Source organism: Lissotriton vulgaris, chromosome 2_1 (genome assembly GCF_964263255.1).
Source record: "Lissotriton vulgaris chromosome 2_1, aLisVul1.2, whole genome shotgun sequence".
Lineage (NCBI taxonomy): Eukaryota > Metazoa > Chordata > Amphibia > Caudata > Salamandridae > Lissotriton > Lissotriton vulgaris.
Window position 1 is genome coordinate 1240770882 of NC_141687.1, and position 18783 is coordinate 1240789664.

The window sequence follows — 18783 nt, forward strand, 5'->3', positions numbered from 1 at the left end:
TATTCCGACAATTAGAGAGCTTTGTCGAAACTTCCAATGCCCTCCACCCTGCCCAATCGGGCTTCAGGGCCACTTACAGTACCGAGACGGCCCTGTTGGAGATGAGCGAGGCCATCCGGGACTGCTTAGACGGAGGTGGCAGAGCGGTCCTAATTTTATTGGACCTCTCTGCCGCGTTCGATACCGTCCCGCATGAGCTTCTCCTTGGCCGGCTGGCTGACATAGGCATTGGGGGGAATGTGTTAGACTGGTTGTCCTCCTTCCTCTCTGATAGGACTCAGCAGGTCTGGCTGCCTCCCTATGCTTCTGAGCCCAAACCGCTGCTTACAGGTGTCCCGCAGGGGTCGACTCTTAGCCCCTTACTGTTCAATGTCTACATCACCCCCCTGGTCTATCTAGCGGAACAGTTCGGGGCTAAGATCATAGGGTATGCAGATGATACCCAACTGCTGTTTACCTGGCCAGATGATACCCTTGATACATCTGCGGTCCATTTGTGTTTGTCCTCTGTATTTCGCTGGCTGGCTAAGGCACAGTTGAAGTGCAATGAAGACAAATCAGAAGTGCTTTTTTATGGGTCCTTTCCCCCCTCGTTCAAGAGTTCCTTATGGCCCCCTGACATTCCTAGCCCGAAGGAGATGGGGAGACCTGCTAAAAATTTGGGCATCTGGTTTACAGAGGATTTAAAATTTGAACATCACATTAAAAAACTCACTGGCACCTGTTTTTCCACTTTAAAAATGCTTCGCAAATTTTTTCCCCTGCTCCCAAAAGAGGCCAGGGAGTCTGTTGCTCGAGCGCTTATACTGGCCAGGTTAGACTATGCTAATGCATTGTTCAGTGGCATCCCTGCCTACCTAGTAAAACGCCTGCAAACTATCCAGAACGCGGCTGTCCGTCTATTATTTAACATCCCTAGATGGAAGAGCGTTCGCGCTGAGATGCGCACACTCCACTGGCTCCCTGTTGCACAACGCATCCGGTTTAAATCTTTGGTTCTGGCGTTTCGTGCTACCCATAATCTTGGCCCCCAGTATCTGAGAAGAAGATTCACTAGTTATGTCCCGGCACGCACCCTGAGATCTTCTACTTTGTTTAAACTGTCCCTGCCCCGCTTTAAACGTGCCAGACTTGGCGGCCAGTCGATCTCGGTGGTGGTGGCTCGCGCTTGGAATGCACTTCCCTTTCATCTGCGCTCCATACCGACAGTAGATGCCTTTAAAAAACACTTGAAAACACATCTGTTTAATAGTGTAATCTAGGATTTCTTCCCATGCTCTGCTATCTGCTTTTATTTTTCCCCCGCGCCAGGATACTCTCCAGTAACGGAGCGCGTTATAAAATGGTTTATACTTATACTTATACCATAATTGTGTATACATGTGACCTGTAAGTTTGAACCTGGACAAGCAATGTATTCTCAAAAGTAACTTTAGGATGGAATAAAGTCTAACCCTATTTGACACTGCATGTAAGATCTGTGCTATTAACATTGTTTCAGTCTTCATTTGCAGTGAGATAGCATGACATTACCCTCATACAGAAAACGTGATGAAGATTTCATATAATTCCTACACCAACGGTCTAGTGAATCAGTGGTTCTGAATAAACTGACAAACAATTGATAAACTCAAGAGACATTTCATTACACTGGTTCAATACTTGTTTTTATTCATACTTCCATTACTCTAGCTACTTTACATGACATTTTGGCTTTGTAGCCATATTCCTAGTTTCTAGCAGAAAGGAGCATCATGTCAATAAACTATGCGCACAGCGCAAAGCTTGTTACAATTCTAATTACAGAAAGTCAGGCAGCTCAATAAGAAAACTGCCCTTCCTGGTGATTACTTTTCAAGGCGAAGAATTTAATAACATTAGAGAGCATGGTTCTTGCCCTGCCTGAGAATGGAAGAGACCACCTGACCTGCAGGTTTGGTCTTCCATTATTCCTCCCATCCCACCTCCATGTACCAATCACAGCTTGCCACTGACAGGGGACATGGCACCTCCCTCGAACTTTCAGAGAAATCATGTGCCCAGTCGAAAGCAGCAGCTCCGGAGACAGACTTATGAGAAGCCAGGAGCAGTGTTTATGTGAAGTTCCTCAGAACATGGAAACTGGAAGGAAGTCATCTCCATAAATTATCCTACAGTATCTGCAAAAAGAGGGCAGTTCTTCAAACAAGTCTTAGCATGCAGCATTCCCCTAAGCAGCAGTCTGCTATATAACAAATCCACAGAGCAATATACCCCAAGATCTGATTTTTCATAAGTATCAAAATTTGTTTGTGGGTAAAAAAACACACGGGACCTTCACAGCCAGGCAGTGGCTGGCATGAGTGTAACTAACCAAAAGGCATGGAACAAGATAGGGGTGCGCTGACAGGAGTTCAAGGCCCAAAAATGACCCGTGCTAAATTTGGTGCAAAGTACCTATGTTTGGTTACCTCCTTGATGGACTTACGGCCTCACCTCAATCCATAACTATGGAGGTTACTTGGCCCTAAAAGAACACAGACAGAGTAAAATGACAACAAATGATAGAGCTAGGAAATTCATTAGCTAAGCATGCCCAAAGTTTTTTAACACCCACCTAATCCAGGAGTATGAAACAGAGAACAGTGTCTCTCAGCTAGCACCATTTGTGTAGGGTCAAAGGACAGACAAGGACAATGCTAGCCCTGACCCACAAGAAAAACAGGACGATGGGCGATTTACAGTAGCACACCTCCTGATGGCAGAGTAACATTGGTTAATATGTATTCAGCCTAGTACCCTGTTCAAACAATTAGAAGCAAACAGTGGCATGGCACATGCCACATTTTAATACATATGATAAATGGTAACAAGAGACACAGGAAGGAATTCAACCTCTTGGCTGACAAGAAGATACGTCTATAGGAAAGCAAACATAAGTAGGAGGATAAAATAGTTAAGAGAGTAGGGAGAGATCCAAAGGAAGGAATGAGAGGCTTAAGAAGAGAGAGGGAGGGACCGTGGTGGAGTGTGGCAAAAGCAGAGATGACGGTGGAGGGATGCAAGGCACAGGAACAGGAGATATAGAGACAGATGGAAAGACAAAGATGCAACAGAAAAGATGGAATAGAAAGTAAACAACAGATGTGGAGATTGGCAGACTATGGAAAGAGAGTCTCCAAGAAAGAGTGAGAGGAAGTGAGTGGAAAAATGTGAAAGAGATCAGGACAGAAGGACAACCCTGAATGATTAGAGGGACCAGCAGTTCACTTAGATGTTTGTACATAGTTACCATAAATATGTACAATGCTACTGATATCATGCTACAGATATCTGCAACAGCAAGTGATAGTGTCATGAACATACTGTAATCAGTTGTGCCAAGTTATATTAGATTTAGAACTCTTCATTGGTCAACGATCTCTCACTCACCTCTCTCATATTTTTTAAAAAAACCCTAAAAGGACATTTAGGATATCCACACTGGAGAGCTTCCAAGCTAATTAACTTAATGTTATGGGTGGTCATATGTGGGTCTCACTCCTATTTCCAAATTCTCAAGCCACACATATTACTAAGCTATAACACCAGAACAGAAATATGAAAATTGGCCACAGCGTCGGAAGGGAGCAAGAATTCTGCCCTCAATGTCCACTGTGGTTGTTGGTTATCCATATTTTTCTCATACACACTATGATTGGCAGCTACGTGTCTGGAACTGGAGATGCCACTTGAACATAATAGTTAGGAGATTTGATTTACATAGTCCGGACTTGCACAGTTTTGTTTTTTCTACACATGCTGATGGCAAATACACTCAAGGCGTTTTAAGAAGTTAACCACATCTTTGTTTCACTTCAGCAGTAAATGGATTCATGAAAGGCTTGTAATGCTATCCTTAGAAAACTGTATATTCTGCTTAAAGTAATCCAGTCTGCAAGATTAGCACATTCAAGGTGTATATGCAGTTCTTACTGTATTGTTTAGTCTGGGGTTCACTAATATCGACCCAGATCCCTACCACATTGTCAGGATAACCACTGAATATGTAAATGATTCTCAGACTAGATGCACAGCAAGTAAATCTAGAACAACGTCACCTTTCCAAATGTATCACACTTTCCTCTAACCAGACCTACTTTTTCATTACCATTTCGACATTGAAGCATCAACGGCAACCGTTTCTCACCTCAAACTGCATGTGTGTTCACCAGTAAGAGAAGGTATCTCGGGAGGTTAAAGTGGCATAAAGCAATCCAGTTCAGATTCATTCATTCTAGGTGCTCGTAGACACACAGAATGAAGGTGCCAAAATGAGGCCAATTATGCCCAACCTCATCCTTCCAGTACAACTTCAGCAGGCACAAACAACTGTATCCTCAAATGAAACATCTAGCTTCCTTTCAAGAGAGCAAGCAAGAATCCGCGAATAAGCAAAATAGAAAAGTGTAACATAAAATAAAACAAAAACTTTTAAATAAAGCATCAATGTGATGAGCGAAATCCTAATTATATCTAAAACAAGGGATAAAGAGGAGAGATTAAAGGAGTGCAAGACAGCAGTAGGATATATGACAAACGTATAAGAAATCAGTGAAAAGACATGGAACGGAGAAAATCCATTACCAAGTTGAAGAGGAACAAAGAGTTTAAAACTATGCACCCTTACGAGACTACAATTTTGCATGAGTAAAAGTAGAGGCAAGATTCAAATAGCAGACTCAACAGGGGTACATCAGCAAGCATATACCCCAAATGCATGACCCCAATCTTCAAAACATGGGTGTTAGCCAGCTGGATTAAAATCCAAGAAAAGAAGCAGAATTAACTGAATGCAAAAATATAATTAGAATTAGAAAACGCCAAGACATAGGTGACATCATTGCCCCAAAATGACGATTGCCAATGAAAGACTGCAATCTCATTATGACAAGGGAATAACCATGATAATACAGACGGTTAGCACTGAGGTAATGAGGAAATATTATGATTCAACTCAAAGCAAGAGAGAATACATTAAACCCATATAAATGTGCAGGGTTCGTTCTAGGAGATTATGCCTACAGACCACAAGAAAAGAGAGGCAGTTACAAACCGAAAATATGACAGATTTTGAGAGAATAGTATATTAGAATGTAGAGCTTTTTGGGGACATTACACTAAGAATACACAAAGGAGAGCAGTTATTTTGTTAACAGTGAAGAAATACAGTGACAGGAAGTTTAGGATAAATACAGAAATTGCTAAAAGAACAGGGGTAACAATAAAAGTTAAATTTTTTAAAAGCACTCAAAGGAAATATGCCAATGCAGTCATGTGGTTACCAACGAAATATTGACAGACGACGAGAGACCATCTTTGTACATATGTGATAGCAAAACCTGCTCTACCTTACTCGATGTACAATGATGCTTGCCACGAGGCAGTGGGGATCTTTCTAAAGAGAACCAAATAATTAGTTAAGAAAGAAGGTAGAGAATGAGAAAGTGCCTTATGGTCAAATGAATTGCCCATGTGACAAGGAGGAGAGAGGGAACTAAGGTTTAGATTAACGAGGGAGGACAGGATCAAACACTGCTTCATGTCCCACACAGAGATGCAAACGATTTAGTTGTCTATTTTGACACCTACTGGTTTCCATATCAGAGTGAGAAAATTTAAAGGGCCTTATTTCCAATTTGGTGGTTGGTATACTCTGTCCCAACAATGGTAGATGTCCTTCCCACCATACACAGGTGCCTTATCACCCATGGCACTTGTACATGCCGGATGGCATATCAGCCAAGTAATAACTGAGTATCCCATCTGTCAACGTCTAGCCCCCACCATTAGTCTCGATGGCTCAGGCAAATAGACATCCACTCTTTCATGTTTCAATCTATTTTCATGCTTTTGAACTTGTATTTATTTCCAGCATTCACAATTTCTGCTATTACTTCCCTTTTCATAGGTTCCATTTCTAACCCTCGGCATCTACATCTTTTCAACTAAAGTTTGTACTTTATTTAGCAATCATTTGGATCCTGTATGTGACAAAAGAAATAGAGCCGCTGGATCAGGGTACCCAGTTGATAGCACAGAGGGCACTAAAATTAACATGGACAAAAGCAGGCAAAGAATGTCCAGATCAATAATTTGGATTACAATTATCATACAAACATTTCTTACTGAAAACATACAATGTATTTAGGGGACTTGTAAAGTTAGAAAAATCACTTCCACCAACTTTGTGAATTTATCCTCTCCACCCATCCACAGTAACCAAGTTCAAAACGTTGTCATTTCATCAATAGTATGGATAGCAGCTTAACATGGTAAACAAGCAATTGTGATAGAGTTCTAATTAAAGTCATCAAGCGGTCTAGAGAATGAATAGGAAGACAACATTTCCACTATAGGAAATCTACTGGGAAATTGCTGATTTTAAACAAGCAAACCATGAATGAATTATTCACAACTTCCTATAAATTCTTAAAAAGTCACCACAACTGAGCATTTAACAGAAAACCAATCTGAACCCCAAGGTGATTAAAAAAACTAGGACAGCAAAACAATGCAATCTCCATTTTATTGTTCAAAGAAGCCTCTACAGGCTTCTGCCTCCTCCAAATACACAACAATGCATAGGATTATTTTATGTTCTAGACTACAGAATACTGCCCTCAAGCATGAAGAACAACAGACACCTGCAATAACCACTGAACACCTAAGGCATTAGAAGAATTCCCTACCACCTTTAAACTTTGGATGTCATCAGAAACATTCTCAAACCTTCGAAGTCAGAAATATTCCCACACATTTTAAACTTTGAAACTCAGGAATGTTCACCAACAATTGATTTAGTCAGTAGTACCATCACCCACACAGGTCAAAACCCTGGGATTTCAATACCATTTAAAAAAAAAATATGAAACCCTTAACATTCCCCACATACTACAAACTTTGGAAAATTGGGAATATCGTCACTAATCCTGCAAATAATAAACATAGCCCATTAACGCCATACTTTGGAATACCAGGGCCATTTCTCATCAGTCTTGGAAGCTAACATTCAATAACAAACTCAGAAATTAGTGAAAAATCATAGTCAGTCTCAGAACTCAAGAATGTTCCCCACTTTTAGTTTAAGAAATGTAGGACATTTACGCAACACCAACTCATAGACTAACATTCTTTCACACAACAAATTCCTGCTATCAAAACATTTCAAATATATTTAAAAAGCAGCAGCTCCACGCCATCCAATCAGGAAATGCAATGGTATGTTAACTTCATGTTTTAGAGTCTGCAGTAACATCACCAACTAAGGATATCTGTAATATTTTTTAAATCAAATTCAAAACGTTGTCCCCATGTCTTTAAACCAACAACATTAATGCTGTCAAATCAAAATATCACAACCATTTACAAGCAAACTTGCAAATCAGAAGAGTTAAAACTAAAGCTATACGAGTTAAACACATGTGCAACCAATTTTGGACAGCAAGGATATTTGCTGGTAAAATTCCATTCAGAATATTCACCAATTCGTAAACCAAATAATATTAGTTAACATTATGTCAGTGCTTTGTGTGAAAAAATGACAACTAACCCACAGCCAAGTGGTCTAATCTTAGCAAATAAAAGAATCTTGATTCTGAACTTAATAAGGCCTGTTTCACCTGGATGAATTTGCTCTGCTCTCTCTAAGGAGAACTGTCAAAGAAACATATGGCAGAGTCATACTGTACCAGTAGGCCAACTTTAAGCCATGCCTCTTTTTTTCTCAAATCGGTCTGTTGCTGTTTAACTCGGGTCTATCGGTCCCAATTACGGAGCAGCAAATAGAAATTAATAGCAAATCAAGTGAGGGCTAGAGTAAACTTCAGATAGGGAAGGAGCCTTTAAACAGTTCAATACTGCACGACCATCACAGTATCCTCTTGACAATGAAATACAGAGGGTGTGTGAAGCGGGGAAACTTCACTTCGCTAACTTTGTAAAGTATTTTTTTAAACTTCATGATCTACAGGAAGTTTGTGAAGATTACAAATGAGTGAAACTTCTTGCAACATCTACGTTACGAGCATAAAAAGAGCAGTGAAAGCTACACATTTTAAAGAAAATATCTCTGCAAAAACTTGCAATAATCTTTGCCCGCTGGTGAACTCCACTGGCAGAATTGAAGTGTAGCAAACTTTAAACTATCACCAATTATAATTTAGAATTACTTGCATAGCATTGTGGCCACAAAGATTCTGAAATAGTGATCGAAAATCTGTAAACCTGCAGTAAAAATAGCCATCCCCATGTCCTTGCCGTGACTCCAAAATAATTTGCATGAATACATTTTTAAAAGCCAACAATAAAAGAACACTATTCTTAAAATGGTTCTATTAAAGCATGATAATGAAGACATCTTGTGCTATGCACTGTAGGCAATTAGAAAGTTCTACTACCTACAATAGGCTGGAAGTGCTTCTCTTATTCGAAATGAAAGACATTTCCCTATATATGAAAAGATTTACCAACATTTTTAAGATCAACATAGGTATTAATAATAAGTTACTGACATTCCACAGTCCTCATACCTCACCCCTACATCAAAGTATGCAACAATTCACTTCTAAGTTCCAGATAAAGAAACTGCTCTTTGATGCATGTTGCACACCCTTGGCAGAAGGATTCCTAATGATAAACGTTGACTGATAATGCATTGTAGGCCCTGATGATCTTGCGGGTCTTTTGTATTTTTGTGAAAACATACACCCAAAAATCTTTCATCAGATTTGGCCAAATGGGCATGTGCAATAAACGTACCATTAAGCAGTACATGATCCAACCACATATCAAACATAAGCGATGGTGGGCACTGCCCCACTCTTGCTCACTAGAAAGAAACTGGATATGGCTATGCTCACCCATGAATACATTGTCTGTAGTTTAAAAGTGGCCATAAAAAGTGCTTTTTAGTGGGCATTTGCTTCCCCACTCACACAACTCTGGTAACTGCAAGAAGTACAAGTTCAATGTGAGTCTTGAGAATGTAACAATTCTTGTTTCGCTGAAGTCTGTGTGACAGCAGTTTTGGTTGGTCCCCTGATATCCTTAAGTCCCATCAGTCTGCCATAGCAGCAGCTCCTGGAGCAAGCAGAGTCCATGGGCTGGAGGTAGAGGCAACAATGCAAATGAAACACTGGAAGGAGGGCAGGAGGAAGGGATGGAAGGAGGGGAATTCATTCTTAGAGGCATTTTGTCATTGCAATTCCATCTTTAAAGAGAACAAAACAGCAAGAATTAAAAAAACGTTGCATGTGTAGGCACCGGCCATCTGGCAGCTCCTGTCCAGTTTCTTGGTGAATGGCAGGAGAATGCCACAACTCCCAGCCGTCAGCCCTGGGAAGTCATGCTGAGGAGGGCTAAAGGCTGATGCCCTCAATCCAGCACAGAAGCTCTTTCTTTTAAAATCTGTATATAATATATTTTATAATCTTTATCGATATATATATATATATATATATGTATACATATATCTATATCATCTTTATACACATATTGCACACTATCCTCTGGCCGACTGAGTCCAGCTTCGTCAATGATAGCTGTTCCGTTTGTCTTCTGTTTCTGGCCCGTAATCACGCGCTCCTATGCCGCTCTGAAGGTTGATCAGGGAGTTTTTCATCTGTGGGTAAAACATACAAAAGTTAATAGCTGCTTCTAATAATTAATGACTAAGTGACAATGTTTACTATTTCAACAGTGCATGCCTTTACTTTGTGTAAATTATGCACTACATAAAAAATATCAAAATGACATGAGCAATAGAGATTGGCAATATGAATGACTATGGTTTCTCCAATGGATCCACCAACTCTAACAACGGCCAGGAAAGTCCCTAAGAACCAGTCCAATGCATATACAGAATCAGAAGAATAATGTAAAGTAGAGCATTGAGGGAGCAATATGTTCTCAAGAAATAATGCACAAGTATTGGACAGAAATCTAGGAATTGTGAAATGATTAGGATTATTAACATATTGATTAACGTGTTAACCTAATGAGAAACATTCAATTAATAAGTACCAGAATCATAACATACTGAGAAAAGAATGAGTGGCGTCTTAGTTCAGAAGATCTATCAGTATGAATGGTGAATGGAGGAAAAAATTGAAGATTGCCAACAAACTACTCTATATTTGGATTTAAAAAGCCTAAGGGTTTCTGCTCCTCTACTGAAGTGATCAATAAACCACATTACTGAATTTAGCTTTACATTCAGATGATGAAATCTTTTTTGTTATAGTGTGTTTGCAAAATGTTATATATCACTCCTATTTTACTTTAGATAAGCATGATGCATGGAGATTGACAATTAATTTAGATTTTTAATTTTACCATTGTGCCATTTAACATGTTTAGTGCCATGTTACTACAAGCTTTTGCAAAGCTGCATGTGGGAGAGCTATTGTCTTTGTTAATTTCTTTTAGCCATTCTGTACAGAAGCACAGCTGCTGTGCAGCATGGCTGAAAGTAGTGCTTCGATATGGCCAGTGCTGACCTCTAGGGGAAGTGACTTGTTTTCTTAGAATGGGATTATTCACTGCCCTCACAAAAAAGTGCAATTATTTGATGTCCAAGCTGAATCACGCAATTTTGGACCCGCATGAAGACTGCACCAAAAAGGACATGCAGAGCAGAGAACACAGTATTGTTTTTATCTTTGTAGCGTCTTGATACCTGTTGGCATGACTTTTGGCCTAGAGGCGGAAGCAATGAAGAGAAAGGAGGTGTGAGGTGCATGGGACAAGCAAGAACAGGGGTGGGGTGGACTGGAAAAGCAACAACGCAGGAGGAGGGTGGGCCATGAAAAGTAATGTGTGAGCGGGAGGGAGGAAGGAGGTGAAAGTAAAAGGAAAAGGAAAAAAAGTGCCTCTGAAAGTGCAGAGCAGTGGAAGGGCCATGGGCAAGGGAAGCAGTACTTGGTCCATTATACAAGGTAGGAACAAACACACAAAGAGGAAGTGAAGTGGGCACTAGCTGGCCATAGAGAAGCAAGGAAATCAGAGTGACGATGAAGTCAACCAATGGTGAGCAATGGATGGGCTGTAAGCCTACTAAATAAACAAACAGCCTTGAACGTGACAGTGCATGCGCTGTCTCAGCTGAGACCTAAAGTATAGGATTGGGGGAGGGGGAAACTGTCAAAGAGGCAAAGGTGTCTGCCAGTTATACTGAAGGGTATAACACAACCGATAGTGCCCCCAAAATAACTGTGTCATGCCTGAGGGAAAACAACCTTTACTTTGCAGGAACTTACCATGAAATGTTCACCACATAGGTACGTTTTGTAACTTTACCATGCAGTACTTTAACACTCAGGTAGGTATTGTTTTTAAATAACATACATGTCATGTTATTTTTCTCTTAAACTGGACTTTGGGATGGGGAGGGGTAAAGGGAGGTAAGGGTGACTTTAAAGTTTAGGAGTGGGTGGAGGTATAGGGAGCTGTGAGTGAGTTGAGGGTTAAGTGGTGGGTAGGGGTAAAGAGAGGTGTGGGTGACTTGGAGGTTTGAGATGGTTAGAGGTAGAGGGAGGTGAGGTGAGGTGATGGTGACTTGAGACTTTGTGGCAGGTAAAAGGAAGTGAGGGTGAACTGAAGGTTCAGGAGAGGCCAGAGGTAAAGGGAGGTGAGAGTGACTTGAGGGTTCAGGGGTGGGTCATGGAGTATTAATCCCAGGAAGGATGGTAAATTTAGTACCATACAACTGGGTTACATTAATACTACTTATTTACAGTGCTTTGAGGTGGTAGGAGTGGAGCATGAAGCACCATGTGAATACAACAGCATGTATTCACCACTTAAGTACTTTCTATCTTAGTCCTAAAGCATTCTGGGACTAACATTTTAGTAGGGTCAAAACAAATCACAACACATTTATTGTAATTTGTTTTCTGCATGTAAGTTTAAATCTGTTCTAATGAACAAGGTACTTGCCTTAGGTAACGCTCTTTTTGGTAGAGACTCTATCTACCGGCAGATTACTCCCATTTTGAATATTACCCATTACCCAAACCGATTTTTAGTAATACCTCTCTGCGACGGAAGCAAACTGGTATATAAGTATACCAAACTCGTATATCAGTGTGCAGATTCTTAATAAGAGGTAGCATCCAAACACGTAGCATCCGCAGAGTCAGAGCAGGGGGATGATCCTTCTCCTACATCACAGCCAAGCCCAAGAACGAGCTCCCCACCGATATCAGACTTGCCCCCTCCCTGAACACCTTCAGGAAGGCTCTGAAGACCTGGCTCTTCGACTGAAACAGAGCTGCTGACTCCCCACCCCAGCGCCTTGAGACCCTCACAGGTGAGTAGTGTGCTTGTAAACCCCATGATTGACTGGCTGATTGATTGATCACACAACAAGGAAAATAATTGAGGAATCTGTGGCTAGATAGTCTCTCTACCAGAAGGTAAGTAACTTGTTTTCCTGATAAAGGCTTCTAGCCGCAGATGCCTCACCTTTTCAACAGATACCAAAGCAGTACCAATAGGAGAATGGACTCAAACCAGAAAGTCCTGCAGTACCAATAAAGGAAAATGTACTGCTCTGTGAACTGGACTGTAAGTAAAAATAACGCTTTATGAATGCATGGAGGGACACCCATGTAGCTGCCTGACAGAAGTCTAGGATGGGGACTCTGCATACTAATGCAATGGTAGCAGCTTTGGCCCTGCTGGAGTGGGCATGCAAGACTTCCGAAAGCAGCTTTGTCGCCTATCAGTAGCAGATTTTAATGCAGAGTACGATTCTGTGTAAGATGGTATGTGTCTACAAAGCCTTGCTTTTTTTCACCCCTGCCGAACCCCACAAACATCTGATCGCCCACCCAGTGGACTTTGGTGTTAATGATGTAGAAACAGAGTGCTCTTTTGGGGTCCAAGCGATGGTTCTCTCTTCTTCTTTAGTGGTGTGTGAGATGGAGCATAGAACGCAGCAGGGTGATGGTCTGACCAACGTGCAATGGTGTCAGAACTTTCGAAAACAGGAACCTCTTGTTCGCAGAACTAGCTTCTCGGGGAAGAATGTGGTTTATGGTGATGAACACACAGAGGTTGAAGCTTACCGACATGCTGTGCAGATGATATGGCAATCAGGAACACTGTTTTATTGGCAAGAAGCTGCAAAGGACAACTCTGGAACGACTCAAATGGAGTACACAAAAATATGGATGGACAAGACAGTGGTCCCATGGTGGCATCACAAACGGAGAAGCGGCAAACATATGCCTTAGCCCTTTCAGAAATTGCATCACAATGGGTGATTTAAATAAGGAGGGCTGATCAGGCAACCTTAAGAAGTCCAAGAGAGCCGGAAGGTAACCTTTAACTGAGTTCTGAGCAAGACCCTGCTGGGCGACAGACAGAGCAAATAATAAGAAATCAGGTAGTGTGACTTGGATCGGGTCAACCGTGTGAGGATGCATCAAACCGCAAATTTGCCCCAATAACAGGCATATTCAGTTTGCATTGAGGGATGCCAGGCTGCCAAGATGACATCGCTCACCTCCAGAGGATGGTCAAAGGTGTTCAGCTGTCACAATTTTCACGCATGAAGGTGGAGGTTGCTAAGACCCGGTTGAAGAACCCTACCCTGTTGCTGCAACAGTAGGTCCTCCAGGAGGGCCTGCCTGATCAGAGGACACATGGAGTTCTAGATGCCAAACTCTCCTTGCACAATCTGAAGCAACTAGTGTGACTTGGGCCCAGTCTGTCCTGATCTTCTTGAGAATTTGGGGCAGGAGAGAGGTATCAGCGGGACGGCATACAGGAGTCTCGATTTCCAGTTGAGGCGGAACGTGTCTCCAAGCAAGAGACATCTTGGAAATTCCAACATGCAGAAGTGCTGACATTGCATGTTCTTAGTTGTAGTAAACAGACTGAGCCAAGGCTCTCACCCATTCGCAGAAGGGATCTTCAGTCACCTCCAGGTGTAATGGCTACTCATGATCCACTAGACACGAAGGCTGAGCTTGTCTACCCTGGCATTCAATGGTCCTGCTAGTTGGTACACCACCAGGAAGAATCTTTGGTGGTCCAGCCATTTAAAGATACGCAAGGTCTCCTGGCACAGGGTCTATGATCCTACCCTGCTGTGTTTCCTGTAGTACCTCATGGTGGTGATGTTGTCCGTGAGCCCCTGCACCAGCCTCCCACTGATGGATGGATGGCAAGAAGGCTTTCAGCACAAAGCAGATGGTCCTCTGATCCTAGGTTTGAGGTGGGGCTAGGACTCTGCCTGAGACCAGAGGCCTTTGATTTTCACCTCTCCCAGATGGTCATCCCAGGATTGAAGCATTGGTCACCACTCACAGTTCTGGGTGGGGAAGGGAGAGGGGTCTGCTGCTGACCAAAATGCGGTTCAGCAACTACCACTGCAAATCCTTAGCAGTCTTCTAATAATTCTGAACATGACCAGAGAGGTACCCTTGATGTTATGCTCAGTGGGACTTTAGATCACACTGCAAAGCCCACATATGCTACCTAGCAAGCTCGACTAGTAGGATGCGGGAAGCTATCAGTCCCAGCTGCCTCAGAGTCGACCTCACCGAAATCCAGGACTGAGGCTGGAAGATAGAGATAATAGCCTGAATGTCCTGGACCATCTTTTCCAGGGGAAAGGGACAAAAAGAACCATGTCCAGAATGACTCGGATGAAGGGGAGAATCTAAGGAGGAGTCAGGTGTGACTTTGGTATGTTGACAGTGAACCACAAGATGACAAGAGGTTCACCATACTCTGGAGTTGGTTGACAACTGCCTGAGGTGAGCCGCCTTCAACAGCCGGTTGCCGTGGTAGAGGAAAAGGAACACATGATGGGGGGAATGCTGAAGAATGCAAACATTCACACCCAGTCACAACATTCTGGGTTTAATCCATTGTCCTTTTGCTAACCAAGCCACCCCAGTTTGGACCCAGCCATATGCAAATCAGTCTGGACCCTGTTCCGCATGGGAATAGTCCAGCCCGAATGGCCAAGCAGGTCCTCCCTGGACCGGAAATAAGCATCCTCGGACTGGATTAGGGGCATCACCCCTCATCAGCCAGGCTAGCTTGAAATCAGTGGTTCAGTGAGCACATGACCCACGTCAGGCCATACCATTCCCACTTTCGGCAACAAAAGCATAAGGAATAAATGATGGGCAGAATGCTGAACAATGCAAGCATTCACCCCCAGTCACAAAGATCTGTGTTTATTCAATTGTTCTTTTGCTCACTAAACCACCCCAGGTTGGATCCAGCCACTTGCAATTAAGTCTTGACCCTGTTTCTCAGGGGAACAGTCCAGCCCAAACTGCCAAGTCAGGTCATCTCTGGACCGGAAACAAGCATCTTGGGACCAATTTCGGGGCATCACCCCATATCAGTCAGGCTAGCTTGAATCAAGTGGTGCAGTGAGCACGGGACCCGCATCTGGGCATACCCTTCCCACTTAGGCATCCTAGAGAATGCTTGTTTCTGGTACACGGAAGACCTGGCCAGGCAGTTCGGGCTGGACTGTTACCATGGGGGTCAAGACTGATTTGTGTATGGCTGGGTCTAAACTGGAATGGTGTGGCTTGCAAAAAAACGATGGATTTAGCCCAGATCTGCGACTGGTGGTGAATGTTTGATTATTTCAGCATTCCGTCCATCATCTGTTCTGTTTGCAGTAGAGTTAGAGGAAGACTGGCACCACTGAACTCCAAATATATGCAGTCACCACCGCTATCACTTTCATGAAGATCTGCCAAACACCTCCATCAATCTTGGGCACTAGACAGTAGTGGGAATAGCAACCATACTACACTTATGGCACTGGCACCCTCTCAACAGCCACTCTGTCCAAAAGGGCTTGCATTTCCTGCCTCAAAATGGATAGATAGTCCTCCTTCAGTTGCTGCGGTGATGGGGGAGGATCCGGGGGGAGATAGAAAGGTAGGGTAGGTCACAATCTGTTGGACAATTTGCAGGACCCACCTGACGTGATCCCCTGCCAAGCTGGTCAGAGTTGGTGGATTCTGCCTCTCATCAGGTGGCTGTGACCCTGTAAGGGTACACTAAAGTAGATTGGTGAGTGGGGCTGAGGGGAGACAGGTGGCAGAATGAGCAGCACTGACCATGGCTGCGATGGGCATTACTGCCTCCCCATTAATGCCCTGCTGGGGAGGGACAGCCGGTGAGTAGGGAATGCCTCCACCAAAGCCACGTTGAAATTGTTGCTGGTGAGACACTTTAGAAAGCGGGGGTGGCTCCTCCATGTGGGCGGAGGAGCGTCGCCCCACTGCTTTCTCGCAGTGAGAGAAGCAGAAAGATAAAATGGTATTATAAATACCATTTTATCTTTCTGCTTCTCGCACTGCGAGGAAGCAGAAGGGTTTGGTTCGGGCGGGTGGTTGGTTCGGACCTGTTCGAGGGCAGGGAGGAGTGGCTAGCACAATGCTGTGGGCCATGACTGTTTAGTCGGCACTCTGGGGGCCGACCAAACCAGTCAAGCGCACTCTCCATTTGCATGCAGCCCACATTGAGAAAATGGCCTCCCCATAGACGCATGTGCATCCGGCGTCCCAGCCAATCACAACGCTGCCATTGCAGCATTGTGATTGGCTTAGGAGAGGGGAGGGAAGCTGCCTGCTTCCTGTTGCAGAGGACGACATTGAACCAATGACGTGGGACCAGGACGGCGAAGGTACGTTTTTCATTTTTAATGAAACCTTCCCCTGTGCCACCCCCACCCTCCACATGTGAGTAAAGCCAGCTGCAACTGTTAGAAAGGCCTAGAGAATGAGCGGTAGCCCTACTCTATTTCAAACGTTCAAAGGCAGACTCAAATTTGTCCCCGAACCAGTGGCATAGCATAAGCCACACGCGGTGGAAGGGGCCCCCTCAACAAAAGTGGCAGGTGGTGGGTCAGAAAGGGGGGTACCCTTTGTGTACTTTGTAGGGGGGCTCGAGTTTTGTTATGCCACTGCCCCGAACAAGTGAGTCCCATTAACTGCATGTTCTTCAGGGAGGACTAGACATCAGCAGAGAACCCAGTTTATCGTAACCATGCATGACGATTATTGGCAGCATTGCTCTTCCAATAGCCACTCCGACGAAGTCAGTGGTGCCCAAGCCACAAACAACTGTGAACTTGGCTGCATCCTGAATGGCCTGTGAAAGAATGCAAATGCTACTTACCAGTATGCATCTGTTCTTGGCATGTAGGGCTGCTGACATTCATATCTGTGCATAGATCGCCGCCTAGTGTTGGGTCCGGATGATTGCACATTGTTGTCCTGGAAGAGTCTTCGAAGTATCACGAGATAGGTGGCTCCTCCCCTGGACTACAGTGCGCATGGGCATCGCCTCCATCCCCAGATTGTTTTTAGCCATTGGCAGAGATGGAGTGACATATGTGAGTGATGCCCTATGCTAAGAGTATGAAAATATGTGTAAAGAAAATACTGCAGCTGCTACAGGCGCCGGGGAGGAGGGCGGGCGATATGAATGTCAGCAGCCCTACATGCCAAGAACAGATGCATACTGGTAAGTAGCATTTGCAGTTCGAGGCATGTGGGCTGCTGAATTCATATCTGTGCATAGAATACATAGCAGTCCCTCCATTAGCGGCGGCCGCCCGTGCCAGCTGCAGCCGTTTGAAAAAGCGTTTTGAGAACAGCCTGGCCAACAGCTGCCTGTTGTTTAGAGTGCACATCTACACAGTAATGCTTTGTGAAAGTATGTGTGGTTGACCATGTAGCTGCTCTACAAATATCTTCTAAGGGAATGTTACCTAGGAAAGCCATAGAGGCCCCCAACTTTCTAGTGGAGTGGGCTCTTGGTGGAATTGTGAGAGTGCGTTTAGCTTTAGCGTAACAGATCTGAATGCATTTCACTATCCACCTAGCGATCCCAGCTTTGGAGATAGCGTTTCCCTTGTGGTGTGTGGCAAAAGCAACGAAAAGCTGCTTTGTTTTGCGAAAATCTTTTGTCCTGTCCACATAGTACATCAAGGCTCTCTTAACGTCAAGGGTGTGGAGCATCCGCTCCGCCAGCGTGTCTGGGTTCTGGAAAAACACTGGCAACTCAATTGTCTGGTTCATATGGAATTGAGATACCACCTTGGGTAAGAATTTAGGGTTAGTGCGGAGCACAACCCTGTTAGCGTGTACCTGGAAGAAAGGTTCTTGGATGGTGAGCGCCTGCAGCTCGCTAACCCTCCGTAGCGATGTGATTGCTACTAAGAACGCAACCTTCCAAGTTAGGAACTGAAGCTCACAAGAGTGCAGTGGCTCGAAGGGAGGACCCATCAGTCTGGTAAGAACCACATTGAGGTTCCATTCTGGAGCTGGTGGTGTCCTTGGTGGAATGACTCTCTTGAGTCCTTCCAAAAAAGCCTTGATCGCAGGGACCTTAAAGAGCGACAGATGTTGCCTATTCTGGAGGTATGCTGCCATAGCAGACAGGTGAATGCGGATGGAAGAGTACGCCAAATTGCATTGATACAGGTGGAACAGGTAACAAATGATGTTTTGAATGGAAGCATCTAGCGGGTCAATATTGTGGTTAACACAGTAGATGACAAACCTCTTCCATTTAGCCGCATAGCAAGCTCTAGTAGTGGGCTTCCTTGCCTCTCGAATGATGTCCATGCAATCGGGAGGAAGATTGAGGTAGCCAAACTCTAGGACTTCAGGAGCCAGATCGCCAGGTTGAGCTGTTGCGGATCTGGGTGCTGAATGTCGCCATGGCTCTGCGTCAGAAGGCTGGGGGTGAGATGAAGCCTCTGATGCGGTA

At 43.8% G+C, this 18783-nt stretch overlaps 1 protein-coding gene across 4 annotated transcripts in view; it reads right to left on the minus strand.

Moving 5' to 3' along the window:
• Positions 1–1640: 1640 nt before the first annotated feature.
• The window catches only part of GRAMD1B (GRAM domain containing 1B), a 1455160-nt gene continuing 1438017 nt past the window's right edge, over positions 1641–18783 (minus strand). For all 4 annotated transcript variants that reach the window (XM_086956958.1, XM_086956959.1, XM_086956960.1 and 1 more), the window contains one exon: positions 1641–9640. In XM_086956958.1, the coding sequence (XP_086813084.1) occupies positions 9551–9640 (90 nt within the window). In that variant the 3' untranslated portion in view covers positions 1641–9550. The remainder of the gene's footprint in view (positions 9641–18783) is intronic.